Genomic DNA, 14,997 nt, shown 5'->3' with positions numbered 1-14,997 from the left:
GAAGACTGCTGCGGCACAGTTTCAAGGGCATTTTACAGTGCTGCTAAAAAGCAACTTTTCAGCAGTAACTATGATGAGATATTATGTGATGGATCGAAAGTTTACATGAGAAAAGGTAGGAAAAAGAAAAATCTTTTAGGATTCAAAAGTGTCTTATGACCTAGAAACTGGAAGAAAAATAGTCACTTCAGACCATGAAAATTAAGTTATGAATCCTGCTTATGAAGGTTAAAGATTATGCCATATGATATCATAATAAAGGCTAAAATAATGGAAATTTGTAATCATCAGTAAATAACATACATATACACTAGGGGTGGAGAATCAAATAGAAAAAAAATCAAATATCTGTATTTTTTGCTTCACAATTTTAAAATCTTCTTTTTTTCTCAAATACATAAAAATCTATGATAAAATTTTTTGTCATTTTTGTAGTTTTTGTTTATCTTTTTACTTGTCTTCTGGGACATTATAGCAGCTACTGGCTACTGTAGTGATATTTTCAAACTGAAATTAAGAAAAATAACAAGCAAAAAAACGTTTTGTACACTTTTTTTGTTTGTTTTTAGTCTACAAAAATTAGCAACATCAAAGAACAGCAAGAATCGCAATTTAAATCGAATCAAAACCCAAAGAATCGTAATCGAATCGGGACAAAAGCACATCATCACATCCCTAATATACATGATAACAGCATTAAAGTCAACAGATAAGGGTGGGTGTTTTATTAATCTGACAGCCTAAAGCGGTGCTTCTTAAACTGTGCCAGATAATTGAAAAATATATATAAATATATGTGCCCTACATTTATCAAATAAATTTAGAATTTTGATTTGGAGTTGCAACCACCAATGTGTGTTTTTTGGGGGTCGTGGCTCAATAAGTTTAAGAATCACTGGCCTACAGAATAAGTCTGACTTCTCTTAGGCCTTTCATATCATACCGTGGAATAAATGATTAATTGTTTACAGCCACATGCAGGCCAACAGGACCCAAAACTAAGGTCACTTTTAGGGGTAAATAGGAAAAACTGTGTATCTGGATTTTTTGCTTCACAAATTAAAAAATAGATTTTTTGGTTAAAAAATCCTTTTTTTTTTTTTGCAAATAAATACAAATAATCCATTTAAAAAAATCTGTCATTTTTATTGTTTTTATTAAGCTTTTTACTTGTTTTCTTGGGCATTGTAGTAGCAGAATGGCTACTGTGTTTTTTTTTCCTAACTGAGATGAAGAAAAATGACTAGCAAAAATAGTTTTTGTTTTTAGTTTACAAAAATCATCAATATCGAGAATTGCAATTTAAATCAAATCAAATCATCGTCACCCAAAAAACTGTAATTGAATCGGGGCAAAAGTGTATCGTCACAGCCCAAGTCCCTTTATAGACAAAAAGGACATAGAAGAAAATGTAAATAAAATGTAGTTGGTTCTTCCAATCAAACTTTCTGATATTTGATGATAAAAAACATTGATGGGTTTTGTTAGAACCAAAGGCCAGAATCATCACTATGTTCCTAAGTTTCCACTCTCTTTTCATCTTTTTGGTCCAATGAGATGCAGCTCACGTGCCGGTATAAAGATTTAACGTAACCCACGCTCTCGGTATGCAGTTTATATTCTCCTGCCATGTCTTGCTTCAAAACGCTGCAGAGTTTCACACCACCTGGCCAGAAAAACAAATTCACCACCTGGATTTAACCAAGCAAAAAGGTAGTAGCCTCCTATTGGATAATTACTGCATGGACAATGATCTCTCAGCTGCAACTTCTGCTGTTGTAATAAGTAACTTTTCTATTGCAAAAGATATTTGTCTGTTTCAGAAGAGTTAGATCATCAGCTTTAAGCAGAGAAAACATGTAAGGAGATGCAGAAGCTACTAAAACTGGGTTCAGAACTGTCAAAAAAGCATTGTCTTCCAGGAAGAAATGTGGAGGAGAACATCCTGAATGATGCTGATGGTGATCACTTTGGTGAATTAGATGGAAGAAAAACAGCAGGAGAACTCAGGACTGTGTTTCTTGGTGAAAGTAAGGAAACAATGCGAAGAACTAAAGGTATTGAACAGCCGTGTAGTCAGAAGAAAACCCCTGATCAGTGAGGAGAACCAGAGAAAATTCAGTTTGCTGGAGAGCAGAAAGACAAGATCCTGGAGCTGGAACGTCTGATGAGTCCAGATTGACCCTGCTCCAGAGTGATGGAGCTTCAGCGTAAGAAGAGAGGCAGATGAAGTCAGGGAACAGGAGACATCAGTTTCACGCCTGGACTGGCCACCAGAGTCCAGACCTGAACCTCATGGAGGATCTTTGGGATGTTCTGGAGAAGGCTTTGAGCAGTGATTAGACTCTCCCATCATCAACACAAGATACGGGTGAAAATGAATGCAACTCTGGGTGGAGATAAATCATGTGACGCTGCAGACGATTGTTGAAACAATGACACAGAGAAAGGCTGCTGGACCCACGGCTAAAGGAGGTCCAACCAAATGTTAGAGTTTGTTTTGGTGGTAATTTTCCCTTTTTTGGCCAGGTAGAGTATTTGTTCACTGTAAAGAAATGAGGATGACTGAGGGCTGCTTTAGTTTAACAACTCATATAGGAGACATTAAAGCATTAAAATCCAATAGTTTTTTCCCTTTTGTGTTTTAAACTCTGCTCTTATTCACGTGTGAGAGCGAGTCGAGCCGCTTGTCCGTGTTACCATTGTATTAACTTTATGGAGACACACTATCACTGGCTTGTACATTGAAGATACATACTGAGTTGTGACAGTACAAACCAGAGCACAATCTGCTTTGGCTGCTTAGGGAACATTAAAACAAGTCAGATAGCAGAGCTTGTTAACGTCTCTGCCGCCATGTCTGATGACACAATCTGGACTGTATCTGTGATTATAACTACAGCCACGGATTTGGCGGTCACTGTCATCATACAAGGCTTTGCTTTGGTTGTAATGATTATGGGAGTGACATCTGGGGCAAAACATAAAACATGCTAATATAATTAATTCTACTGTTTCTGTAACAGTGCTTGTTTTTTTTAGAGGAAAAGTTAAGAGTACTGTCAGTAAAGTTATTGAAGCCGTACCTTTCAGAAACAGATACAGCAATAATAATAAATGCAGCTTCAACAACAGAGAGCAGGCCCAGCCGTGCTAAACGCCAGTAGCTCTGTATCATCAGAGCCGGCATCTTCATGAGTTAATGAGCAACAAAACCTTAAGGTTTCCTATAACTGCAAGCTTTTTTTAATCATTGTTAAAGCACTTGTTTCCATTTGTAGTGCTTGTCTGGACCAAGACGTGGTGCAGCTAGAAACATACACCAGAGTGCTCTTTTTTTGTTCTCAAATTTCTAAATATTATTTAAAAAGATGAATAAATAAATTGCTGTACAAAAAAGAAAAAAAACTCCCATTTTGCAGTAAAATTTCCCTTTTGTTTCTATTTTTCAAGTGTTATTTAATCTTATTTTATTCATCCATTTTGTTTTGTTTCATCTGTTATTTAAATTCCCAGTGACCCAGTCAGCGCTGGTCAAGAGCGCCGCTTTATGTCTATGTGTGTCCGTGTAAGTTTGTGTGTTGTCTGGTTATGTTTTTTTTTTTTATAAACCCTTTGCATTGCAGTTTCCTTTGACAAAAAAGTGCTTTATAAATAAAGTTTTATAAACAATTCAATTCTAATACCTCATTGAGGCGTGGTGTAGCAGTGTCCAGTCACAGATGTGCTCTCTAAATAGTTTAATATATATTAGTAGCAAACTGCAAAAAGAAACACCGTCTTTCATACCGGCACAGTTATTTTATTTTAAATTATCAATCAAGTCTGTAAAAGATGTTACCGATCCAACAGATAAAAAAAACAGAACGTAGTCTAGAAAATGCCGTAGCACACAATGAAAGAACAAACCCTGAAAATTGATTACAAACGGACCGACTTGGTAAATAAATGTCTTTAGTACACCTAAAGCGTTTAATATCCTACATCTCAAGGACTTCGCAAAGAAAAGATGTAAAACTGCCATAAACACAGATCAGAATAATAAAAACATCTTAAAGAAATGTAAAACAGAAACAAACAGAGTTTGTGGTATCGCTGCATCGTCGGGTTGAGCTTTGGAAGATCAGTCTTTACCACAGCATTCATGAATAAATCGAACATTTCTCTTTAACGCCGTCTGGAAGACACAATCTTTCTTTAAAATGATTGTAAAAGTCTTTGACAGCAGTCGATTTCAGCCACTTTACAGGTTAATATACATCTATGTATGTTTATTACTATTCTACGTACTGATTGTCTTTAGTTGATTAATGACTTGTTTCTTTATCTGATCTGTGGCCGACACATCTTTCTGTCAGCGATAACTTAAGTTGATTGAATTGAGATCATGACTTAACCTATTTCTCAAACACAAAGTGAGACAAGTACGGTAGAAAAGTGCAGGAACAGGAAGGGATACACTTAATGCACAAATATCAATAATTCAATGGCGAAATCAATAATATATGCAATGTGTTCAAACAGCTGACAACATGGCTGAGGAGTATTTTTCTACGGCAGGTTGACAGTTTTGACAAAATATGTTACATAATATGAGTAAAACTTCAGTAAAATTTGCAGCATTAAGATGAGGAAACTTGTAATCCCAAATTAACGGACTTTAATCTAAAAAAAAAGAGTCAACTTTCTGGAGGTTTTAACACATTAGGACGATGTTTGGACTTTTTAATTCCAGATTTCCCGTCCAAGTTTTCCACCCTTGCCTTTCACTACATAATCCTATTAGCAGGTAATATCATGACTTTTTTGGCTACACTTAAAACATGTTCTCTTTTTCCTAGGTAATGTGCAGGGGGGAAGGGTGTGCTGATGGGATAATGTCAACATCAATGACTCTAATCCCAGGAAAACACCCACCAACTGGTTGGATTTAGACCCTTTCTCTTCCTCCAGTCATCACAAACTGGTTTAACTCTTGAGTCTGCATGCTGTAGGGACAAAGTCACTTCAACTCATGTGAAAATCCTGAAATAAACACGTGGGTGCTCTCATTATGACTACCAGGGTCATGCAGGGTCCCTGACACAGTTCACAGGAAAATGAGGAAGTGCAGAACTAAACTAACAAAGAAGGTTTTGTTTATGCTAATATAACTGCATCTGCAACAAACCAAAGTTTCCCGACAAGATAAATCTATCATATACTTACTTCTTTTTAAAGGGATAAAAGGTTTTAAGGCAAAAGTTTAGGCTTCTAAAGCAAGCTCATGGCTGGAAGGTCACTGGTGAAGCTGGCCTTGTGTAAGGCACATAATAACCCCCAACTACTCGTCTGCAGCTGCTCAGTGGGCCACAAACAAGACAACAGTTGTGTTAAGCATCTAGATGTGCGTCACGTATTTCGAAAATGTCCGTTCAGTCTACGCAGTGTGTGCAAATTATGCAGCTATCATGATGGGTTAAGTAAATCCATGAATAAGAGTGTTTTTGCTGTATAAAGACTGTTCCTTTTGTGCTTTAAAGGCACACTGAAAAAGAAACCGATCTATCTTAGTTGCATAATACCGGTGGATCACGTTGTATGAGTCACCAAAAGGTGTTTTCTTACCCGTGACAGGTGAAACCACTGCCATCACTGTTGCCAGCACTGCTATCCCAAGAAACACTGCATGCTGGGTATGAGTAAGAGCCTCGAGCATCACCACCAAACCCACAGTGGAGATAAAACCTGCCATGGTGCGGCGGAGTTAGGCTCAAGACATTTCATCCGGTTGAGAAGAGAACATTCATTGTGAAGGTTTGAGTTATTTCAGGCTGCTTGGTTTGGGCTTCTTTACTTTGTGGCCCCTCCTTCCATAGCACGTCCTTCCAGTGGAGAAAAACTGCAGGAAAACAACAGAGCAAAAGTCTGAGACTCACAGCAAATCAAGCATGGTTAAATTTACTTACTTACAATCAGCAATCAAGTGAAAGTAAAGAAACAAGTTACACACGTGAGTGGACTAAATTTACAACCTGTGTTTTTATGTCTTCCTGTCATGCATGTAAGAAAAGGAGGGTTTATTCATCAAATTACTCATTACACTGGTCACTGAGGCTATGATTCATGGGGGGATGTGTGTGTTTTCACTGACATGAGTGTGCATTTCACCCCATAAGCAGAAGACAGTTAATATTTTATCTCCTTCCAAGATAATGTTATTGACATCACTTATACTTTAATCCCGTGATATGCACAGGAAAACACATAAACAGACCTAACTTGTAGGGTACTGTGGTCAGTGAGGGAGCAGTGGTTAGCTTCTCTCAGCATCATCATCATTGCTCAGTCTCTTGTCCTACATCCCGTCCCGTTACTTGCAAGCTTAATGGTCATGTGGCTCCTCATAAAGCGACACAAAGCAGGTTACATCCTTCATTTAGGTGTCAGAAAGCTGGCTGGCTCGTATGCTATGGTGATATCCCCTAAAACGATCTTAAAAAGCAGATGAAACGTTCTTCCTCCTCCTCCTCTTCCTCCTGTCTCCCCCCTGCCATTCCTCTCATAGCTGCGTACACTTACCCAAAAAAAAGCGAGCTCCCAACCAGTCAATTCCTTTGTCACTCTGCGGAGAAAATATCCTTGTAGGAGCTGAAATGCCGTCTGTAACTCGGTCATTAACTTTCATTTAACCACATGCGTGCGTCTGAGGTTATTTCTGCGTAAACGTGCCGCGCACGAGCTGGCGGCTTGCTTTAGATCTGACACTCTTTTGGTAACTGTTACCTTCTCTTGTCCTGAGGATTGGGTTAGCCCCGCCCCCTGGAAGATCTGATTAGCCTCCCATTTGGCAAGACCTCCTCTGATTGGCTGAATTTGCTTTCTGTCAGGGTGGGCTTTTGACGTTACAGACTGGCGTCTGCGGCTTCCACGGCAACGTTGCCTCATGCCGTCATGCACATCAACATATTTGTGTCATTCTTTTTACAGGCCGGACAGGATTAATCTTCTTGTAAAACTGAAGTAAATATATTAGAAACTGTATTTTTCCTTATTTCTTTAACATATTAATACATATGGTTGTTGCTGTAACACACTGTACTCAACAATGTCTGAGTTTACATTACCATCACCTCTTATATGCATGTTATTGTGCAAAAACATAATGTGGGACAAGAATCGTATTTAATTCTCATTTAGTTTGCTGCTGATAACATTTTAATGGAGAAGCGAATTGTCCCTTTTTTATTTATTTAATTATTTCATGGCCTAAAAACATATGGCCTGCTTTTGCAGCTTGTAAAGATCGTGCATGGCAAGGGGATTTTGCTGGGAAAGCAATGGAGATGATCAGCATAACTCCATCACGTCATCGCGAGCTCCTGGATGTGAACATGTTGAGTTACAGCGCCGCCTGGTGGTGGAGCAGTGAATTGGTCGATAATGCCTCATAACCTTGATCAGGCAAGGTGCTGTGCGTCATAAACACCATCTTACAACCCCGTCCTTACTTTCCCAAATCAGATTATTCAGTTTAGATTATCTAGAAACTCCAGTTGTTGCTTTATTTTTAAAAAAAATATTCAAGTAGTTGTACACAACATCATTATGGAAACACAAGCGCTTAGTAGCAAGTACTCAACTTGTTAGGTTTGATTATTCCTTCTTCTTGTTGTCAAATATTCAAATTTAACTAGATATATTATATGTTTACGCAATACTATTCATATATAATGTAGGTTAAAAATAATGGAGAAGTAATAACAGAAAGAAAACATTTTTTAAAAATATGGTAAAGCATGTTTCGAAATTAATTCAAAGGTTAAATGTATGCAAGTGCTTTGAAATTGTGTTATGTTTGAGTTGTGGTGCTTTTAGATGCTTAGTATTTCAGTAAAGCTTTTTTTTTTTTTGGGACTATAATTGTTTTTAATCCTATTTTATTTTCAGTTTATTTAATTGTTTTTACTATTTTCTTGATTTTGTGTTTTTTTTTCCAATTTATTCTTTACATTCTTTTTTATGTACATCTTTTTTTTTTGTGTGGTGTCTTAGCTTCCCAGATAGTTAATGAGGGTTGGGACAACACTTCAAGAGACGCTTCCTGTACATGTGTGTTGGTGTGTGATCATGTGTATGCATGTGTTGCATGTTGTGCATATGATTGTTTGGTGGCTTCTTGATCTGGATTTGATGTTTTTTTTAAATTTTTGTTTGTTCATTTTGTTTTTAGTGTAAAGCATCCTGCGCTACATTTTCTTTGTATGAAAAGTGCTAGATAAATAAATATTGATTTCAATTTTTAGATAATGGTGCTTATTTATCACAGAGCTCTAACAAGAAGGCACGTCATCTGTGTTAGTTTCCTTCTAAAGTTTGATAACAAACCCAGACATACAGTAAACTATAAACAACTACCTTCAGTAGAAAGTCCTGCTACAGATGCTGAAGTCTTTGTGAGGCTGCAATGATGTAAATACCTAGAAAAACAATGTCCTTGTCTGTGCTGGTGCAGTGGAAAGAAGCTGTTTAATCAATTATTGATTTAACATGGTTCTATAGTTTACTTCTACCTAAGAGAAAAAGAAAATTCTTTTCCTCATCTACATTAGGTGTTAAAGTCCTCTTCAGCTGGGTAGGCTACTTAGTCTGTTTGCTGATGAGCAACTTGGTCACAAATTGTTAAAGATTCTCTCCAGATGCTTGAGATTTTTATGTGTAAATGAGCGTTAAACCAGTTTAACATTTCAGCAGCAAGTCATTACCTGGTCTCGTCTCGACCCACACCGCAGCAGAAAACAGGAGGCCGATGCCGTGACTTAACAGTTTAATGTAAATCCAAGACAAAGTGTGATTACATTTCTACACATATACAATATGCATATGTGAGCATACAAATTCTCATTAATAACTCGATTCACCTCGGAGACCGAAAAAATGATCAAAAGTAACAGTGAATAACAAGCTATAACATAGTTCACCACAACGCGAGCCCCTTCTCACCCTACAGTTAGTAAAGAGGACAATTAAAATAACTATATTCTTCTATCTGATGAAGCTGTTTGTCTGTTAAAACCCTCCTGTAAAATTTACAACAGTTTCATTAGTTGTTTTTTTTTTCGAAGCCTAATATAAATTCACTCAATTTTTCTACAACGAAAATGATTAAAGAGAAGCACACAACATCATAATGGAAACACAAGAGCTTAGTAGCAAGTACTCAACTTGTTAGGAGGTTTGATTAATCCTTTTTCTTATTGTCATTATTATATTTATTTAAACATTCTATAAAGCCAGTAAAATATCCATTCTCATAACATACTTGATAATATTAGGCTAAGGAACAGGGTATACATAGAACGCTACATCAACAGATTGAAATAATGGAACAACACACCCCAAGAAAAAATAATAATAATTAAGAAAAGACAATTAACAGTAAAAATATACTAGGAAATACTGCAGCACACATTAGCTTCATTGACAAATAATGAGATTTTACAACATTGAGAAACCATACAGCAATGCACACGAAAGGGGGTCAGGGTTTGATGCTCTCTTAGGTCCTTAGAAAGTGTTAAATTGAATAATCGATAGCTACTTGCCTATTTAATAGTTTATTCTGAGGACTCCAAATGGGGCTGTGGGTTTTAAAGATGTGGATTTTTGCAGTGAAAACAAAACATTCTACATTGTAGATGCAGCTTTTGGTCTGCTGCACCCAGATTACATTTATTACCACCACAAAAACAGCTCGTTTGTTCAACTATTTCATGTCTGGAATAAGAAAAGCAGATTTTTAACTGCAGAAATGACTTTACTTAGAAAACTAGCAAATTTAGCACTAATCAGTCTGTGTCCTGGCCTTGTTTTGCACAGAGGAATAAAAAGTGAAGATGGCGGTAAATCTGATTTGATTCAGTTTTGGTTCTTAAATTTGTACGTGGTGATAAAATGACACCTGCTTGCGCTGATGGCATCAAACCGTGACCGCCCCACCCTGAAATCCCCCGAGGAATAGCCAGCAAAAAGGAGCAGAACCCCCTAACAAAGGTTAAAAAAAAAAACAAAAAAACCCCCCAAAATTCTCATCCACAAGGGCTTTAAGAATGCTTGTGTGAGTAAATGATGACGTTCCGGGTGACTGAGAGTTCATCAGCGCACCATTTATCCACCTCACACCTGTCTGAGTCTCCGCTGGACTTTGGGAAGCAGCTGCAGCTTTGCAAAAGCGATTCATGCCGCACGCGTGTGGTTTAAACGCTGCAGCTTGTCGGTTCACTTGCTAATCTTCAAGTCACCTTTACAGGAGTTTGTCTGAAGATGACTGATTGTGCACTGTGTGCCACGCTCTCAGGAATGTTTCTCAGTGTTTCCAAAGCTCCAGGATGAGCAGTTTACATGATGACACAATGAGCACTGCTGGAAGTTTGAGTGCATTTCATGGGAGAATGACAGGCTTCATAAAGAGAGACGGACATCCTGCCTTATTTCATGTTCTCTAATTTAAATGTCCCCTTAAAGCTTTGGAGGTATCGTTGGTTATTTGGAAGGCAGTACTTAAGAATAAAGTTGCTAGCTGGGAAGGCTATACTCGCCTCAGCATCATAGAACACTTTTACACGCTACTTAAGCACATTTTGGTAATTGTAAGGTCACTCGATCTACATTAATGCTCACATTTCTGATTCCCCCTTTTTTGTTTTTATAAAACACAAAACATTGGTTATGTGAAACAAAAACATAGACAAAGGTATCATACACATCAAGTTATTTTCCACAATGTTGCAAAATACAGGGTTTCGCATAACTGCATGTTTTATTTTCGAGAAAATAATGATCATTGGAATCCCCAAATCATGAGGCAGGTGGTAATTTCTTCACCATCGGACTCGGGAGATTTCGCTGGAGATCAGATGTATAATTATTGCATCATGCATGGCCACAAAACGGTGAGAAAATGAACTAAATGGTCACCAACTGAGAGATCCTAAACCATTTCCGATGTAGTCGGGTCACGTTTTACATTCATTTTGTGTGGACAACCATAGTTTTAAAGGTATAGTTGGTACGATTTCGATGACTTCATTTAGCAGGTCATTTTTATGCCATGGCACACCACTGAAGTGAAACAACCTTTGCTGTTTGTAGAAATTCATTTTTTTTTTACAACAATAATAAAGCTACAACATCAACAGTGAAGAAAAAAACCAAACAAACTGGCTTATAAAAGAATTTGGAGAGAAGTTAAATAATTCTTCCTAACGGATTCAGTCAAAACGGGGAAGCTAAGAGTGGGAAATAACCAGAGTAAAACAGAAAAAGCAGCTCTTTCGTAGCTGAACGTCCACAAAGAAATGACTGTGCTGTTAACATGAAGAACGTCGGATCCTCGCTGTGCATTTTTATGTTGGATGCATAAACGCATTTCATGGTGGTAAAGACAACACGTCCTCAAAAGCACTTGTTAAGCATTGAAAGATGAGACCAGAAGTTATTGCCTGTCTGCTCTGGCAATGCTGTGGAGGATTGCTTGTTCTGTGCTGTGCTGTACACGGTCATACCTGTTAAATTCTTTGGTGGGACGAGCAAAAAAGTCGGAGTGACAGGACAGCAGTGTAGTCATGCTAAATTCCCTCAAAACAGTGGAATGTTTCAGTAGTTTGTCTCACAACAAAGGAGCCAAAAGAAAAATCCGATGGAAGATCATCTCCCTTATGCGTGTGTGCTTAGGCCTCGACGACGACCCAGAGGAAATGAAGCAGATAAATCAGGGAAACAAAAAAAAAAAACAGAAGACGACAGAACAGAGACAAATGATGTAACCAGCAACATATTATGTAATCACATCTTCAAGTGCCTGGACCCAAGGCTTGCATGCTGGAGCTGATGGGGAGTGGAGAGTTTTTCAGGAAAGTACCAGGATGAAAGACAAGTCCAGGGGCTTCTTAAGAGACTGTAGCGTTTCACACCTGGGTGGTGCACCTTCAAGCCAAGCGAACATCTATACAGGGCCCCAGTGGATCATCATCTACTCACCACTTTCTATCTATTATCGGTTTATACAGGCGCACGCCCTCTGCACAGAATACTACATATTACTGTACATCAGCAACCCACTCCCCTGGGGTTACAAAGCAGAAATGAGCCTGACATCTAATAAAAACACACTCACACTTTAAAACATCCAAAAGAATTATTGCAACAATCTCTAAAAATAAACACAACATGTACTACAGTCATGTCAAAAAGTTCAAGATAATGTCAAGTTAAAAAGAAAAACAGAAATAAATCACTTCAAAATGCAAGTACTATGGCATACGATGCAGGAGAGGGGGAAGGCTTTCACTAAACCACCAGCAGTTCTGATGTGTTCAACAGGACAGATGAACAGGGAAGGGGGGGGGGATTTTCATTACTCGCTACAAAAAAATGAAAACCTGTTAAATGAAGCAGCAAACACGCAAAGCGACAGCCCTATTGGTTCTCTAAGTGGCGCGGCCATGTCTGTGGTGTACCTGCTTCGAAGACAAATGGACAATGTTCAACTAACAATCCACAAGGCGCCCTTCCAGGTGTACGCTGCGTCACGTCCCTTCCGTTCTCCTCCCGCAGCCCGCTAACCCCAGATATCCCCCGGCTTTGCACAGAAACAATGTACAACAGCAAAACAAGTCATGTCAGAATGAAGTGTGCATTCAGGTGGGGGAGCGCACGTCGCGGCTGCAACCAACCACCTGGGCTCAGTGTTACTATCAACCTGCTCATTGCCAACTTGCTACCATTAAAGTCCCATTAAACAAAGAGTTTCCCTTCCTAAGCTGACCCTACGCTTTCAACCCGCCCCCACGCCTACATGGTATCTCTCTCAAACAGCCCTCCATGCTCGGTCTCCTCGCTGCAGCCAGGCTATCTCTGGCCTCACAGAATCACCCTCATGGCAACTATCACTTTCTGTCAGGCCCTTCTCTCGGACTAGCTTTTAACCTTAGAGATAAAAAAACAAACAACCTCTGTTGTGTCTCAAACAATAAACTGTAACTCAAACCTTGTCCATGACGACTGAGCTAACGTCTCTGCTCTCTAAGCACGACACACGTCTCGCCGTGTGGTTTAACAAACAGAACCCCGACTAACGCCACCTTTTGGGTGCGTCTGCAACTACAGCTAGACATTTTCGTATTTACAACAATTTCCAGAGCAAATGAAACAAAGAATTTATCTGTGACTTTGGTTAAGTACCCCGGGCGAGTTATCTCATGTGCACGTAATAAAACAGCTCAGCGTGATATCTGCTCTGACATTAATCTTCATCATCGATGGTATGCTGTCATTACGGGCAAGAAACAGCTAGGACCGAGCCTACACCTGGAAGTAGCTACAACTGCCCTGATTAGGATGTCAAACCAGGGGGAACGTGTCTCTCTAAGTATAGCTATAGTCTCTTGTGGCTTTCAGAATCCAAGCCAAGTAAACTGTGTAGTTTAATCTGTAAGGCACTACGAGGGAACAACGGTCAAAACCTAGAGAGGGGATGGACTACACACGCATGGCTGACAGTAGCACACACAGACAATCACGTTGTACATGCCTATGTTATTATAACCACTTTGTGCAATCACATTGGGGAAAAAAAAATAATCTATTGGTTTCAGGGGAAGAAAAATGAAAGAAAAACAGGTGCAGACTGCTACATTCTAAGAACGGGGCCCAGCTAAGACACCTAGCTAAAACTGAAGTATCAGAAAGGTGAAAAATAAAGGAAAAATATCTATAAATACACTAGAAAGTTTGTTGTCTTCTGTTGGTTATATTTCCAGGAGCCTCCTCTGCTGGAGAAGGGCGGAGTGGGTGGAGTCGCCTCTCCTCTCTTCCCACGCCGTCAATGATTTGGAAATACTAAGACAGTTCAAAAGGCCATCGATATTTTTTTCTTTGAAGAGCAGCAGGTTTTCGTATTTCACCTTGTCCCAAACCTCTTGGGATTCCAAGCTTCCAGTCAGTAACCCCCTGTTCAACAGTCGCTTCCCAAATAGTCGAGGGGAAATAAAAGAAAACAAATCAGAAAACCTCCACTGTCCCCGAATTCCGGCTTCAAGCTTCCCTGTAAAAACTAATGAGACATCATTTTTGTCCTAAAGTAAAGCGAAGAGAAGGCAAACAAAAGCAAAAACTGGCCCTTTCAGGTGGAAGCAAATGAAAAGAGAACTTGAGATGTACCCCTCTGATATTCAGCGGCCATCTTTCCCTTCCCCAGAGGCTGGGAATCAAAGTTTTCTTTTTCTCTCTCTGTCGTTTCTTCTTCAAGTTAAATGTGACAGTTTCATGAGGATTGCATGTTCCTCTGTCTCTGTTTATGTCTGAGGTCGAGGAGAGGATGTTTGGGATGGAGGAGGGGGCTGGGGGGTGGGGGGGTGGTGTGAGGGAAGCAGCAGCGCTGGGTCAGGCTCTCCAGTGTCAGTCAGTGTCTTCTCTAGAGGTAAGGATACTGGTTAACCTTTGTGGGGCTCAGCGGGTATCCAGTGTAGACTGTGGAGGCGGGGGAGGCGCTGATGTAAGCCTGGTGGGCGAACTGAGCCTGGTACTGACTGTGGTGCAGGGTGGGCGAGGGCAGCACGCGGTGACCCATGCTGACAGGAACTTGGTGGACGATGCTGGGTGGGTAGCTCCCGTGCTGGACTGCGTGGCGTGCCGAGCCCTGTGACGCCACCAGGTGGGCCACGGTGCTGGTGGAGCCCAGAGCAGCTGGGGCCGTGTAGGTGTACAGGTGGGGCTGGCTGGACAGGTGTGTGGCAGCCAGATGTGGGTGAACATTGCCAGTGTGGGAGGGACTGTTGTGGTGGAAGGAGTATGGGGCTTGAGCAGCGATGTTGGGGGCGATGTAGGCCTGCTGGCGCCGATGTCCTCCGTTTCGCTCGGCTACCATGTGCTGCTGGGCCTGCAGGGATGGGGGGGGGGGTGTGATATGAGTGTTTAGAGACCAACATGCAAACATTAGCTTCACATGTAAACGCCAGC

At 39.9% G+C, this 14,997-nt stretch overlaps 2 protein-coding genes across 2 annotated transcripts in view; both read right to left on the bottom strand.

Moving 5' to 3' along the window:
* The window catches only part of LOC306769586 (UPF0606 protein KIAA1549), a 40,383-nt gene extending 33,649 nt beyond the window's left edge, over window positions 1–6,734 (bottom strand). Inside the window, exons 1-2 of the mRNA XM_079258251.1 lie at window positions 6,562–6,734; window positions 5,608–5,881 (exon numbers count right to left, since the gene is read on the bottom strand). Coding sequence (XP_079114377.1) covers window positions 5,608–5,734 — 127 coding nt within the window. The 5' untranslated portion in view covers window positions 5,735–5,881; window positions 6,562–6,734. The remainder of the gene's footprint in view (window positions 1–5,607; window positions 5,882–6,561) is intronic.
* Window positions 6,735–8,870: 2,136 nt separating this feature from the next.
* The window catches only part of hipk2 (homeodomain interacting protein kinase 2), a 65,031-nt gene continuing 58,904 nt past the window's right edge, over window positions 8,871–14,997 (bottom strand). The window contains exon 15 of the mRNA XM_079253247.1: window positions 8,871–14,917. Within this exon, the coding sequence (XP_079109373.1) occupies window positions 14,453–14,917 (465 nt within the window). The 3' untranslated portion in view covers window positions 8,871–14,452. The remainder of the gene's footprint in view (window positions 14,918–14,997) is intronic.

The sequence above is a fragment of the Telmatherina bonti genome (assembly GCF_933228915.1).
Source record: "Telmatherina bonti genome assembly, chromosome: 2".
Classification (NCBI taxonomy): domain Eukaryota; kingdom Metazoa; phylum Chordata; class Actinopteri; order Atheriniformes; family Telmatherinidae; genus Telmatherina; species Telmatherina bonti.
Note: the sequence above shows the minus strand (reverse complement) of the source record. Positions and strands in the feature narration are given on the sequence as shown.